We start from the raw sequence: 16498 nt of genomic DNA, 5'->3' as shown, positions 1-16498 counted from the left end.
ACACTGTAATAGAGAAAGATCTTTCTGGTTCTACTCATTTTCAGTTCTTAGGTCAATTATCTATTCTTAATGTCTTTGCATTTCTACCAGTCTAGCTGTTAGAATTCTTCATTGAGGACGTTTAGCGAAGACCCAGGTACAAATCCCTCCTCTATGCATTCACATCTATAATTAAAGCAGGGGTCTCCATGCAAACACATGACTTTTCCCTCCCCAAAGAGTCAATACAAAGTTCTATCATATTAAAGTCCTCATTTACCTTCTTATGCAGGGGACTCTAGAAGTTTTTCACATTTAACTAGCAAAATACAGGAAAAAAGGAAAGAGTTCTGATATGGAATACCTCTAACTGAACTACAGGGAAGCAAAACAAAATAAAGAGAGTCATCTCTTCTGCATTGTAATCTGGTTTTCTACAAGGTATGGGAGCTGCCTGTCACTCTGATACTGTAGCTATTGAGCTGTGCAGAATCTCAGAGCTGAAAGGGACTTAAGTGTCCCTTTCCCTGACTCCCCGACCATTATGCGAACAAGGTCAACTTCCCTCCCAGGCTAGTCTTGTTGCAAAAGGACCAGGCCTCAGTTTCCCAGCTACACCTTTTGCACAGGTGGACTCATGCACAGGGAGATACAGGACCAGGACTGACCAGAGGAAAAACAATCATACTCCAAAATCTGACAGTAGACTTAACTTTGAAAGAAATCTGATACAAGATTTGAGAGACTTCATTTTTCCCAGGCCTTTCGGCAGACATACTATTTTACTCTGGGTAAGAGAGTCCATCTTTCTGTGCCTGTTTTCCAAATGAGAAACGGCCTCAGTGTGGTTTTCCCTAACTCAAAGTGGCCTGCACAGAGAGGGAAATAATAGACATAAGACTGTGTTGAGCTCTTCGGATAAAAGGTACTAGATGAGGTTTATGGTTATAATTACTGTTATTGACAATCATAATTCAGACCTCCCTGAATTACAAATCTGTTCTGGCTTTCCAGTAACTTATCTTGATTACCGTGATTATGATTTTAAGGGTTTTGGATGTGTGTTAACTCTAAATCTTTTCATTTGGCAAGAGTGCCACATGTCCACTAATTTATAAAATAACAATAGCCACAGACTACAATAAGTTTCTCCCTCTCAAACATTACTTTATATGTGATAAGGTTTTATGGGATAAAACTAGCACCAATCCCCTCAAATTAATGAGGACATTCAGACTTAATATGCTATCAATAAAATGGAAAGCTGGAATGTAAGTACATCAGCCCACAAACCTTTACAAAAATGTAATCCGAAGACCTTATATAACCGAGTCAATCATTCAAAAAGGAGACTTGTTTCTAGAATGTTAGAATTTTCTCTGGTCTTTGGTTCTTCACTGATAGTGCCCGGACCATTCTGTGGTGGTTGTTGACAAAAACAACGCAGTGCTGAAAAGTGTTCCAGGGGTCGTCCCCTCCAACCTCCCCAGAGTTACAAATGTGTCTAGGCCCCTGCAAGGCAGAAGTCATTTGCTTATGGAGCACACAGATGGCAGCCAGCTTTTACCTGCACATGATGGGCAGCACTGTCCAGGGTGAATGGTGGGGTTGCCACAGGCAGGCACCGGGCAGGTGATCAGGGCACACATTTCCCGTCCATTGAGACAGTAGCATTCCCGGCACCCATCATGCCAGCTCTCCTCATTTTTATGATGATGACCATCCACGGTGAGACAAGTGCCTGACAGGATGGGTGGCCCAGCTGAAGCAGAGACCTCTGGACAGACAGAAGGCAGCCTGGTAAAGAAGTGGCTACTGCACAGGAGAAACAGCCTGCGGAGTCTGCACATGGACTGGACCCTGGCCACCAACAATTATGTCTACACAGGATAGTTTGTGACATGGGACATGTTCATGAAAAGAATTTAAGTCAATATGCTCTCAATTTTGAAAAAAGAGGAAAAAACCTGCAAATAGTTTCTCTCCAATTGGTAGGATGATCGCTGATTTTTTATTTCTTCTACTTTACTTTCTCATATTTTATACAACAAACAAGCACTGATTTTATAACAAATGTTACACATATGTTGAATGTATTCAGAATAATCATTCTAGAAGCTTCAACCAATGAGGACATCCTGGGCCCCTTGCAAATAACAGAGTTTGTTCAGCAGAACAATTAAAACAGTGACTAGATTTTTGTTTACTCCAACCCCTTAGAAACACCATTAAGGTGGTAACTGTCCAGTTTTGAAAAATCATAAAACAAAGTTTAGGAATCTTTTATAGTTTAATCTGTGGATCATGCTGACAACTACAACATACAGGACAGGCAGCAGGGGTGGAGCTGGGGTAAGGGCAGAAACGGCGGTCAGGGCGCATGCTCAGTGGCTTCAGGAATCTCCCTGGAGAAGCCTCAAGCAGCAGGGATACCTGGGCTCTGTGCTTATTCACAGCTGTGGGCTGGCATGTGCTTATTCAGCCAAAGGTTAAATTCTCATGGAAAACTGTTATCTGGAAATACAGGAGCTAACTTTTGAGCTATACCCACCCTCTAGAACTTTGAAATGGGGATATTTACTGTTGCAATTTTATGGATCTTACTCCTGAACAGAGAGAGGCTCTATAGAGGTTGAGATAATTGTGCTTTAGGCTAAAGTTCCTGATACGAGTAAAAAGAGCTAGGAAGTGATTAATTTAGTCAATGTGCTTGTCCATCATATGCTTACTTTACATTCTAGTCTAAGCTTTTACTTCATAAAAATGAAAGGAAAATGGAGTCCTGTGGGACAGTCCCACAGAGTGTCAGAATAGGCAGCAATCACCGAAACCATTTCATTTACAGGGTGTCCTTCTGTTCTTTGTTTTGGTGCCCCTGGCTGCTTTGAGGGGGAAGGGCCATGTGTACACACTTACCTCTGCACTTGCAGATAAGACAGCCGTGACTGTCCTGCTGGAAACCCAAGGGGCAGATCTTACTGCATGACAGCTCTGGACATTTCTTACAACGGCAGATGTCACAGCCGTGCTTATTCTTCCTGGGTAATTAAAATTTTGTCAGAGGTCAGAAAATCAAAATGTCTCAAATGATGCCCAAGCACTCAGACCAAGGGTCAATAAAGTGATATTGCTATTAAACAGAATGACTTGACTTTTGCTCTCAAAGACTCCTGGGGTATGGGTAATTAGCACCCTGTGGCCATGACCACCACTCACTCATGACCAAGGCTGAGAGTTGCCCAAGCACTTGTGCGCTTCTAGGACGTGGCTCTCAGAATCCCAATGACATGACTGTTGATTTAATTAGGGAGAGTGGTACACCACAGTAAAAAGATGAACGTGAAACTCCATGAATAGGAAAGTGAAGGAGATTTTGTTGGTTTATCTGTTTATTCATTTGTTTCTCCATCCATCCATCCATCCATCCATCCATCCATCCATCCATCCATCCATCCACACACCCACCCACCCCCCCACCCACGTACTGATCCATCCATCCATCTATCCCTCCCTCCTTCCTTTCTGGAAGTATCTGCTGCATGCATAAAGTAATTCTTTAGTCAGAAGGTTACATAAAAGGGGCACCAACTGCTGCCTTCATCTTGACACTCCCACGTGGTGTCTGGCCAGGAATTCTCTTTTGGTATGTGTCCTTAAAACATGTGTTCTAGCCAGTATAATATTCAGTTGTCCAAGGTGTCCAACTGGGTCCTCCCTGAATGTGCCGGCAGGAATACAAAGTGAAATTCACAATCATCTAAGAGACTTTTCTCCAAGATGACGGTTGGATTTGAACAAAGCCTTGATTCTGAACTGTCATGATACTGTAGCAAGTGGTTGCAGCTACTATTGTGGTAATACTACTTCATTTTATATTAGCAGTTAGGTTAAGAAATAATACTCTTATTGGCATCATATTCATATTTTAGGATTAAGAATGATGATGATTCATTATTTTATCTGGGGAATTTTAAGGAACAATGTTTCCAATTTAATTATCCAATGAAAATTAGAAAGAAGACCTCTCCCTAAACTAGAATTTTTAAAGGAAGAATGAAAAGGATGACTGACAGAAGATGAGAAGAGATGACGGGTCTAAGTCCCTTATAATTACTAGTACTAGGCTGGGCACAGTGGCTCATGCCTGTAATCCAGCACTTTGGAAGGCCGAGGCAGGCTGATTGCTTGAGCCAGGAGTTCCAGATCAGCCTGGGAAATATGGTGAAACCCCATCTCACCAAAAAATACAAAAATTAGCTGGGCATGGTGGCACATGCCTTTAGTCCCAGCTACTTGGGAGGCTGAGGCTGAGCTGGGAGGACTGACAGCCTGGGAGGTTGAGGCTGCAGTGAGCCATGCTTGTGCCACTGCACTACGGCCTAGGTGACAGAGCAATACCCTGCCTTAAAAAAAAAAAAAAAAAAGAATTTCTAGCACTCACATACACTCACATAAATATACCAAGTTGGAAAGACAGATTGAAATGAAAGACAGCAAAGGAAAAAATATAAATTAAGGTGATTTTTCTAAAGATATCAACTTGATATAAAGGCAAATACAGGTGCCTATACAAACACTAAAGAAACAAATATGAAGTGTCTATTTCTGTCCTCCCCCACCGGAATAATCTAGATTCTCATGGAGTTTGACTCAATAAGGTGTATTAAAATAACAAAAGTCATGACCCTTATCTCTAAGAAAATTCATAAAATCTAACACTAGATAAAGAAAAAAAAACGAAACACTGACTAGTTCCCAGGTGAGACACCTAGGCATGGCAGGTAAGGATGCATTATATTTCAAGTGAGTGGGGGTCGGTCTTCAATTGATCTTAGAGTATGTGTTAAATAAATGATCACAGACAGACCCTGGGACAGGTGTGAAGGGCTGTAGCATTTCCAACACTGGGCCCTCACAATTCCATCTCCTAATCTCGCCAGCAGTGTCTAAAGGACTCTCCTATGGGAAAGTCTCACACAACAGGCACAAGGCGTGTGTCTGGCCCACCTCCATAAAAAATAAGAGTTAAATCTGATTCTTTTCTTTGGAGATACAACCTTTTCCGCGCTTTCTGAATCACCTAACAAGTATAGACATTCTGGGCTCAATACATCATAGATTAATTCACAAACAACATATAAAACAAAATGCGTAGAAACATTTCGCCAAGTTGCACTTCATAATAGCTTTTCTGAATTAAGATATACATACAGCAATCCAAGTGGACAATACTTGTCACAGATTATGGGTCTGCACTTCTTGGGCCTTGGGCGGCACTCACAGATCTCACAGTTTTGGGCATCAGTTAGGAAACCGAAGGGACAGTCCAAGGTGCAGCCTTGTTTACGTTCTGAGCACAGTTCCTCGCCTGTGAAGACACAGAGACGGCAGGTTTCTTCCAAAGACGAACAGAGCAGAACACTTCGATGCTAAAATACTGTCCCCGAATCCTCCACTCTTGCACAGATTCCAATTTCTCAGCTCTACCATGGTCCTGGTTATCATTAAAAAGCACTGACTGTGCTATTTCATGGTTATCACATGACTCCATGCTTTGGTGGTAATAAACAAAATAAAGTCCAACTTTGAAATGCACAGATTTCTAAAGTGTACCCAAATCTGGTAGGCTCTGAGTGAAGAACAGGCTGATAACTATTACAATTAATGACTCAGATAATTTTTCCATGAACTTTATAAATCACTTTAAACCACTGATGACCATTTATGTTATGTGGGAATTAGAAATTTACAGTCCAATTTTCATTATATTTTATTTCTGTTGCATGTCCATAATAATGCATGTCCTTTTTTCTTTTTTTGAGACAGAATCTCTCGCTCTGTCACTCAGACTGGAGTACAATGGCATGTGGCATGATCTTGGCTCACTGCAACTTCTGTCTCCTGGGTTTAAGTGATTCTCCCACCTCAGCCTCCCGAGTATCTGGGATTACAGGCATGCGCCACCACGCCCAACTGATTTTTGTATTTTTAGTAGAGATGGGGTTTCGCCGTCTCTGCTAAATGCTGCCAGGCTCATCTTGAACTTCTGACCTCAAGTGATCCGCCTGTCTCAGGTTCCCGAAGTGTTGGCATTACAGGTGTGAGTCACTGCGCCCATCCCATAACGCCTGTTTTTAAATATTCACATGATAATTACCTTTATGGGTGTTAGATATATATCATATAACACTGCATATTGTATGCAGCATAAGGGATTTCTTACTACTCCTTTAAAAAAAGTACATCTCTTACAACATGCTAATAATTAAAATATTCAGTGTTTTTTCTCTATGGGCTGACAAATACCCATGTATTTGGATATACTTACATAATAGGCTTTTTAGTTAACGAAATGTGTGTGTTGAAAAAATACTCATATTAATGTTTAAGTAACCACTATTTGAAGTGTTCAAAGTATCCCGTTAGCAGAACCTGGAGTGATGTTTAACTGTCCTCTGCTAGTCAGTTACACTATTTTAGAAGAACAAAAAACGAAAGTAGCAATGGTGACTAGCAACATTACTGAAGTTATTAGCCTAATAGAAGTCTTCCAAAACGATTTTAAAAGGTTACATAAGGCTTACCAGAGAAAAGGGAAATAGAAATGTTTAAGGTTAAAAAAAAAGCATGCTTTATTATATAAATTAAGCAAGCTGAGATCTGTATGAATTAAATGTAGAATTTGAAAGACAATCAAATTTAAAGAAGGGAAGTTAATATGGTGATGGCCAAAGTATGGCGATATTTGAATATTGTTCTACATGGACTGGTGAAATGGGAAGCGGAGTCTATTATTGGAATAATGAACACATTTTTATTTTATCTGGACATCCTTTAAGCATGAATACTGTAATAACACATAAGTCACTGGGAAAAACAGAATGCATCTGTCCCCTCAAAACACACTTATAATCTAAAATTAAACCTTAACTACAATGAATAGGTGAAATGGGTCCGTGTTTTACATAAATATTTCAAGATAGTGTCTTTTGTGAATCTTAGTTGGCAATATTTGCATATTTAATTTGCTATCTTTTAAGAAGGAAAATGTGATTTATGGTGTAATTTTCTACTCTGTCATTATCATAAACCTTTTATTACACATATAAATATAACCTCATGGGCCTGTATTACACTGCAAAGCAACTGATTACTAATTTGCATCCTTAGAAGAGAAATTCTAAATGGTTCATTTAGAAATTTGTAATTATATGACTCGAAAGGTCATAATTTTTCATTCCCCATTATTAAGGGAATGGTGAAAAAAGAAGACTTTATTAGCTATGTTTCTCTAACACAGAGATCTAAATTGTGAACCCATTTTTCTGTCACAAGAATTTTTAGGTCATGACCACAAATGGATTATGTTGGGAAACAGATGAATTAAAAACACCCTGAAAACTTCCCAGAGTCAGTCAATATCCCTTGGGATTAAATTCCTTGAAATTTTGGAGCCTGAGCACCTTGGTGCCTTTATTTTTCTGGTCCTGCAATAAAGAAGGAGTTTTTCCAGCCTGGGCGACAGAGCAAGACTCTGTCTCAAAAAAAAAAAAAAAAAGGAGTTTTTCCATAGATGTTGATCTAGAATGTGCTGCTTCACCTTTAAAGAAAACTGTTGTGTCTCCATTCAAGTTTAAACAACGTGATAAAAACTAGTCTGTAATCTACCTCTGCTTTGCAATGGAAGGGAATTTCAAAGAAAGGCTGGTGCATTTAAATAAAAATACAGGACATTCATTAGAAGGAGACTGGCTATGCCTCCTAGAGTGGGATGCCCTAGTGCTGCCCTGAACTGGGAACATTCCCCTGCATGCTATGCTCTGGCCCATCTACATGCAGCTTCCCAACAGAGGGAGCTCTAGGCCCAGGCCCTGGTATCTTCAGGCACGCTGTATAGGGACTACCGTGGTATTTAGTACAGAGTGGGTATTCCACAACATTTGCTAAATAAACGCATCAATGTTCTTGTTACCTACTCCTCCACTGTCATGAAGACTGCCATATTATCAGAGAAATGACAGCATGAAAATAACTTATTCTGATAACACTGAAATTCTCCTGAAATACGGGCACTTGCCAAAACATCTCAAAATACCATCTTCTAGTTCAGAAATAGACAACATTAAAGACTGGAAAGTAGTCTTAAATCTACATATGTCAATTATGAAGTTTTCTTAAGACAAATGTATCATCATGGCAAACATTTAAATAAAGAGCAGACTGACTGCAGCTGGCTTGAACCTGTAATCCCAGCACTTTGGGAAGTCGAGGTGGGAGAACTGCTTGAGGCCAGGAGTTTGAGACCAGCCTGTGCAACATAGCGAGACCCTGCCTCTGCCAAAAAATAAAAAATTAGCTGGGTGTGGTGGTGAGTGAATGTAATCCCAGCTACTTGGGAGGCCGAGGCAAGAGGACTACTTGAGCCCAGGAGGTTGAGGCTGCAGTGACAGCTATGACTGCACAACTGCACACCAGCCTGGGTGACAGAGCAAGAACCTGTGTCTTAAAAAAAACAAAAAGAAAAACAATAAAAACCATAAATAAAGAGTAGAACAGAGATTAGAAAAACAATATTCATAGAAGGGTAGGGGTTTGTTTGTAAAGCTTCAGTACATCACTTGAGGCAACCATGGAGAAAAAGGTGGCTTTATGTTCATAATTTTTCAGCATTATGACTTTACTGTGATCTAAAACTGCTTTCTAATCCATGGGGAGAAGTTACTATTGAAGAGAAAGTGATGAATAATGGCAAAGTACAGGGCCTGTACAGCAGTGCCGGTCGATAGCAACTATGTAGTAAACACTCTGTTCATTCTGGAAAAAAAGAAATGTTTGCTCCTATGCTCAACACGTGATGCAGCTGTGGGGGGCGCCATTCATTCTTGATTATATATAAACACAATGTAACCTCCATGGAGAACACACTGTGGATGGTGTCCCCTAGAGGAGCGCCGCATACTTCTGCATCTCTTCGCTGTAGTACAGCAGGTCCTCAAACAGCAGTGGTTTTGTTCAATGTCATTGGGTCATAACTTTAACAAGGGGAATAAAAATCAGTTCTCGGTTGGGGCCACTCTCTGTGTGGAGACTGCATGTTCTCTCCACGCTGTGTGGGATGAGCATATGAGCATATTAGGTGAACTGGAGTGTCTACATGGTCCTAATCTGAATGTGTATGTGTGTGTGTGTGTGAGAGAGAGAGAGTATGTGAGAGAGAGAGAGAGGGTGTGTGTGTGTGTGAGAGAAAGAGAGTATGTGAGAGTGTGTGTGTGTGTGAGAGAATGTGAGAGAGAGAGAGTATGTGAGAGAGTGTGTGTGTGAGAGAGAAAGAGAGTATGTGAGAGAGAAAGAGAGAGTGAGAGAGAGAGTGTGTGTGTGTGTCAGTGTACCCTGCAATGGGATGGTGTCCTGTCCAGGGTCGATTCCCACCTTGCAGCTTACAGAGCTGCTGGGATGGACTCTAGCTACCCTCAACCCTGGCCTGGAATAAACATGTTGGAAAATAAATGAGTGAATAAATACAAATTCTTACAAAATAAAAATGCGTTAAAGCAGGCGATAATCACACAAACGTACAATAAACAATGCAGGACAAAAGGGTTCAGTGAGCCTGCCACAGTGGGTATTGTACGTGTTTGAACTGCATGGCAGAAGGAGGTGCTCCTTACAATGTTTGCTTTGCAAACATTTATTCGTTGATTTAACACAGCACCACTACAACTACTATCACTCACTGATTCAATAAAAATGGGGAATCACCATTGTACTTGTTTTTTGTTAATCTTTCTTAAATGTATATATAACTCATACTTACTTTAACTTTTACTATTAGAAATGTTTTAGGTCTTTATTTAGAAGTTTGGTGATGTTTTCGTGACCAGAAATATAAGGTAGGAACTTAACTCTTGTTTATATCAATTAGCCTCTGGTAAAACTGGTTTTGTTACATGTCAATTCACAAGTCATAGTTTCCAAGAATCTACAGAGGATGTTAAGTGAGGACTTACTGTATTTTAAACTCTTAGATACTGGCAATTCCTACAAACCTATTATCAGTTCAGGATGGCCATGAAGTTCCCAAGACTATTAAATACAGAAATGCAACATTACAAATGGTGGTCCCAATTTTGACCCTGATAGGTGTTAGTTTAGAATTACAGTGAAATAAAACAAGGAGCCTGCCTCCCTATATTCGATGCTGCAACCTTCTTGTGATGTTTGATTCAGATACATATTTCATGAAAAATATGAAGGCTCTTTCCTCTCTGCTGACTGATGCAAAATTCTACATGCCTGCATCAGTTTCTAGAAAAAGCATTATTAACATCTAAAATTAAAGAATGTTAAAACTGGAAGAGAAGTTACAAATAATCTGATCAAGTCCACTTGATTTAAAGATGTGTACACTAAGATGCCAAAAGATTGATGGTACTTAATTCATACAGATGCTTTTCATACAGAGTTTATGTACTAAGCGGGTATATTATGTCTATTAGCAACAGACACTGGTTAAAGAGCAATGTTGTTAAAAGCTTGTATCAATAAAGTGTTAGGTTACTAGTGGCTTTATACCATTTTATTTTATTTATTTATTTATTTATTTTTTATTTAATTTTTTAGCTTTATATCATTTAAAAATAATTTTAGTTTTAAACTTTTGTTGCTATCGTACTTTTAAAAACATTTTTTATTCTAACCATGTTTTTGAGGAACTGAGTCAGGGATAATGTAAACTTTCTATATGTCCTGGATGTATACTACTTTTCTTAGTGTTACAAGAATGTTATTTGTTACAGATTAAAACAGTAAACTACAATATGTTTGAATGAAAGAATTCTGTGTCATATACTTGTCACATACTTTTGAAGGACATGTTTCTACAGGGTTTTGATTTCAATCCTAATGTGACTGTCTACAACAGGCTAGATTATGTGGTATCTCTTTACAACATATTAACATATGACTAATATTACCAACAAATTACCAATGTAAGTCAAGGGTAAGGACTATTTTTAATCTTCTTTGTATCCCTACAGAGCTTAGCATATAGTAGGCACTCAACAAATGCTAGATGAATAAAATAATGAATGAATGAACTAACAACAAATCAATGAAGACAGGAGAAATATTTGTGGGGTGCTGGCCTTGTTTTAAGAAATCTTGAAGGCCCAGGTGTGGTGGCTCACACCTGTAATCTCAGCACTTTAAGAGACCGAGGCGGGCAGACTGCTTGAGGCCAGGAGTTCATGACCTGCCTGGACAACATGGCAAAACCTTGTTTCTACAAAAAAATACCAAAAAAATGAGCTGGGTGTGGTGGCAGTGCCTATAGTCCCAGTTACTTGTGAGGCTCAGTTGGAAAGATCGCGAGTGTCCTTAGAGGGAAGGAAGAACTGGAGGCAGGGTAATGGGGCGGGAACAAAGTGGGGCGGGGACGCTGGGGCTTTCCATGTCAGCTAGCTTGGGCTGACTCAGAAAAAGATGCTATAAAATAGTTACAGTGCAGGGGAAACAACAGCCATATGCCAGCCAAAGACTTAGCTTTGTATTCATTCATTTGTTTAGTTCTCGAAATGAGCCATTAGTTTGGTACTATTATTTGCCCTTCACATATGTGCACACAGAGTCCCAAAGAAGTAAAGCAACTTGCCTTTATTACCCATGTGCAAGTCAGCATAATTTGTGGTGGACCCAAGATTCAAACCCAGGCAGTCTGACTCCAGTCACACTTTCAGCTTCTGTGCAACACAAAAGCTGCTGTGCAGAGCCTGAGAGGGGAGTTGCATACGATCATAAGAATCTGACAAAACCCAGGACCAGGAAATTTGGTTTGATTTGACTCACATCCCAAAGGTGTGGCTTCCAAAGTTGCCCAATAACTTGGATTGCTAATAGGAATGGGGGAGGTGACAGCAGAATGCTGTATGTCTAGACTTCTGTACAGGACAAACTGAAAAATTCCAATTAGTGTTGAAGTAAGCCTTTAGGTATACAGTGGGGCAGTGAGCGAGATGACAAGACTAACTCATGTCAAGAAGAATCCAAAATGAGATGGATATATTATTAGAATAGCAAGACCTCAAAGGGAGACCTCAGGCAAGAATGATATCCAAAGGCATCTCTGATCCTGAAGGTTTCTTTTATTCACTCAGTCAGTATCTGCTGAGCACCAAGGAGAGCCCTGGGAGACGGGCAGTTCTTACTCTACTCTGGTGTGAACATAAGCCTGGGTTCTGCTGAAGGACCAAAGCTTCCTATTAAAATAATTGACATTTGTAAGTTATAGACTTTGGCTTAAAGTAGTGATATTTCATGAGTGTTTATGCTACAGGAGACTTTTTCCTTAGGGAAGGTCTTGCATTTTTAGTCATCTTTGTGGCCTTAATACCTAGTATGCTACCTAGAATGTGGCAGGTGCTCTGTTTATATTAGGTGAAGAAAGAAGGGAAGGAAGAAAGACCAGCTATCTCTACAAATGGGTAAAATTTGCAAGTAATAAATTTATTGATACAAAATGCAACAGTCTCCTCCTGTACGTATTTCTTCCTAAGTGTGAATGAATTGGAGGTGCACTCAGGTAGCACAAGCTAATGTTCCTTTTAAAATGCCAAATAAAACACTAACCTAAAGATAGGGTAAATATGCATCTTCCTTATAGTCTCAACTTGCCAAATGACTATTTGCCACTGACTATTTGCCAAGGGACATATTTTGACTTCCTTCAAAGGCAGTTGAGGGAAACTGCTTCTTTTAACTTAATGATGAAAGATTCCGTGTGAAGTGACCAAAGTCTTAGGTAAGCATGACCAGGTGGCCAAGATTTCACAATAGCAAAACCCAGGTGGAAGTGTAGGTGAGGTGACTGGACACAATGAAATCTGTATTTTTAGACTTTTTAAAAACTCAGAAAAAAGGAATATATATGATCCCATGTTAAGAAAGACATAGCTTTCTTAATGTAAGAGGCACTAGAAGGATTAAAATATAAACACTTCATGACAATTACTAATTATCTTGTTGAAAAAACAAGGTTGGCCATTTGAGAAAACCTGGGCTGCCAAGGCAACTCCGTGACCTTGGCTTTCTAAAGGGAGGTATAAAAGGCAACAGGGACTGACCCTTTCCTAAAGAGAATTAAGTGTAGGAAGTCAGGACACCCCGAAATGGATAGAGCCTTATAGGAAATTTAAAGATGGCAGTAACTACAAGCTTAACAAGAGTTTTTGTTGTTGTTGTTTTTTGAAACAGGGTCTTGCTCTGTCACTCAGGCTGGAGTGCAGTGGCACAATCACGGCTAGCTGCAGCCTCCACTTCCCAAGCTTAAGAGATCTCCCCACCTTAGACTCTTGAGTAGCTGGAACTACAGGCCCTCGCTATCATGCCTGGCTAGCTTTTGTATTTTTTTTTTGTTGTTGTTGTAGAGATGGGGTTTTGCCATGTTGCCCAGGCTGGTTTCAAACTCCTGAGATCAAGCAGTCCATCCACCTTAGCCTCCCAAAGTGCTGGGACTACAGGCGTGAGCCACCATGCCTGGCCAACAAGCGTTTTATAAACTCAGTTTTAGCACTAATGCCACTGCAGATAGTATGATGGTCACATGTAAACTGAGGAAGTAGAATGGCTTAACACCTATTTTGTATCTTCTTCAAAAAATATTTTCATAAAAGTGACAAATGATTAAGGTTAAGTGGTATGTTAAAGCCTGAGATAATTGATAAATCAGAAAGTGAGCATGTGTCTATGTTGAGTCCAAGCCTCTGAGCCATGGTAATTATACCCACAGGACCAAAGCCTGCTTATTACAGAACCACTATTATGTTTGAGAGAGATCAAAGAGAATGGAAAGAGATTTAAGAAAATAGGCCAAATGTCAATTCAAAAGGGACAAAATATTCTAAAAACTACACAACTTGACACTCACAACTGAAAATTCTTCAGAAATAATTGTTAAATATATGATTTGTGACATTTAAGGGGAATAAAGCACTGACTACCAGGAGCCAGTACAGATTCTGGCAAAACAAGCCAGGCCCCTATAACTTCAGCTCATTTTAAAAATAGAGTTTCCAGCAAAGGAATGCTCTGATGTATTTTGTAATATATTTTGACTTCAGACAAGATACGGGCCAAGTGTTTTTCAAGATTTCTTGTGGAGATATATGTTGTCAGCTAAATAACTCTACTCAAGGAGTGATCAGCTATGTTCACCATCATTCTGCAGGTCTTTGTCCTTGGTTCTGTACAGTTTATTTTAATTCAGTGATTTAGATAAGGACATGTAAGCTGTGCTTATTTAATATAAGCTGGGAGGCATAAAGCATAAGATCACATTGTCAAGATTCAAAAATATCCCAAGTAGTCAGAAAATGGTTTAAAGCGATTAGGATAATTTATTGTTATATTTGGCTGGGTATATATTATCACTAAAAAAAAAAATCAAACGTTCTATTATACAACAGATAAGAACCACCTAACAGCAGGTGATGTAAAAAAGTTCCTAGTGTTTTTAGCTACTTATAACTTCAGTATCAGCCAACGAAGTGCAATTCAAGGAGCTAATGCAAACTTAGGCCACACAGTAGCACTGTACTCAGTAGACCAAATTTTGGAATACCTTTTTCTTTTTGAGACAGTGTCTTGTACTGTCATCCAGGCTAGAGTACAGTAATGCGCTCTCAGCTCACTGTGACCTTTGTCCCACCAGGCTCAAGTGATCCTCCCATCTCAACCTCCTGAGTAGCTGGGACCACTGGTGCACACCACCATGCCTAGCTTTTTTTTTTGTATTTTTGGTAGAGACAGGGATCTCGCCATGTTGTTCAGCCTGGTCTTGAACTCCTGAGCTCCAGTGATCTGCCTGCCTTAGCCTCCCAAAGTGCTGAAATTATAGGCGTGAGCCACCATGCCTGCCTATTCTGGAGTATCTTGATTGTGGGCCACGTTTTATGTAAAGACAATGACATATTGTGTGTCAAAGGATGGAAAAGATCAAGAAAGTTCTAGAAACTGTCACCCGAGGAATGGTCAAGGGGAATGAGGATGTTTATCCTGGCAGAAGAATTAGGGGAATTCAAAATGGTTTTAACATATATGGGGTGTGTGTGTATGTATTATTTTATTTTTTTCTGGAAGAAATGCAATATACTCTTCTGTACTCTAAAGGGCAGGGCCTAGACACTTGATTGGAATCTACATGGAGCCAGAGCTGGGGTCAACAAAGTGAAGCACAGTCTAAGGATTATGGCTGTCATATGTGGAATGTGACACTGTATGTGTGGGTGACCTCCTTGTCACTGGATGACCTGGCGAGTATACTAAAGGGAGAGCCTTCTGGGTGGCTGGAAGGATGCACTCCAAAGTCATTCCAGGTGGCACTCCTAATGCAACTGGACATCAAGGAAACAGAGACAAAAACCACAAAAAAGAAGCAGCTCCTTTCTCCCAAATGATTATGTATTTGTTTGTGTTAAAAACTTTTTTCCCCCTTTTTTCAGGTTGTCAAGGGAATGTCTGAACAAGAGTGAAAAAGATATTCAATTACACAATCTGCTTTGACAATATCATATTAGGCCTCAGAAAAAAACATACAGTCTTCTGTCTACTCACTGTTTATGCACTGACAGGTCCGACAACCATTGTGATCGCGTTTGAAACCATTAATGCAGTCCTTCCCTGTCAGAGTGCAGTTTGATAATTCCCCACAAGCAGGTGGATCAACTGTGATGATGGTTGGTTCTAATAATAAATAGAGAAAAAAAAAATCAATGAAACATATGGTTATCTTTTAGATGCTATTCAATTTTTGAAATTCCACACCATAATGTTAAAAAAATCAAATCAACAATTGTCATCAAATCCTAAACTTTTATGCTCTAGTAATATCTTTAACCCCTGAAACAGATATATTTGTGTTCAGATTTTTGAAAACATGAACACTACTTCTTTGTGTTTGAGCAGTTCATGCAGTTTTTGGTACCTTCACACAATTCTTCTCTGATGGTCACCACTACTGGAAGCAGACAAGAGAGGTTAAAATGAACTCCATTTAAATTGTTAACTGCTCTTCTATTTCTTCCTGATGTTTTCCGGTTTGTTTTTTATAATAATCAGGATACAGCTGTCAACTATCAATTATCTCACTCCCATTCTGTAATACTTCTGAAATCTGTTACTATTTTTTTTCCAAATTAATAAATCAGTTTTTGAGACTAGTTTAAAACACCTGGATTTCTTTTATCTTTTATGTGACACTCCCTCACTTATGACAGATGATACGACAGATAACTATACACTTATCCTCAGGGCCCAGGGACTTGTGGGAGTGGCAGAGGGAGATACACGCATTCAGAAGAAAGAGTGGGCAGCCATGCTGGGAATAGGGCACGAAACAAAGCCAGACCAGAGGCGACGCTTTACCTTACCTGCCACATTAATGAAGAACTGCTTTGGGTAATAACAGTAACTACATATACTTACATAAAGCATATTATGTGTTTATATAAGGTTTAAAGTGCTGTTC

At 39.6% G+C, this 16498-nt stretch overlaps 1 protein-coding gene across 4 annotated transcripts in view; it reads right to left on the bottom strand.

Annotated features, from left to right (window-relative positions):
• CRIM1 (cysteine rich transmembrane BMP regulator 1) overlaps nt 1–16498 on the bottom strand; it is a 199270-nt gene that overhangs the window by 35385 nt on the left and 147387 nt on the right. For all 4 annotated transcript variants that reach the window (XM_009183985.4, XM_009183986.4, XM_003908494.5 and 1 more), the window contains 4 exons: nt 15586–15714; nt 5191–5347; nt 2896–3017; nt 1547–1756 (listed from right to left, as the gene is read on the bottom strand). In XM_009183985.4, the coding sequence (XP_009182249.1) occupies nt 1547–1756; nt 2896–3017; nt 5191–5347; nt 15586–15714 (618 nt within the window). The remainder of the gene's footprint in view (nt 1–1546; nt 1757–2895; nt 3018–5190; nt 5348–15585; nt 15715–16498) is intronic.

This window comes from Papio anubis, chromosome 14 (assembly GCF_008728515.1).
Source record: "Papio anubis isolate 15944 chromosome 14, Panubis1.0, whole genome shotgun sequence".
Taxonomy (NCBI): Eukaryota; Metazoa; Chordata; class Mammalia; order Primates; family Cercopithecidae; genus Papio; species Papio anubis.
This window is presented reverse-complemented; position numbering and strand designations above follow the sequence as displayed.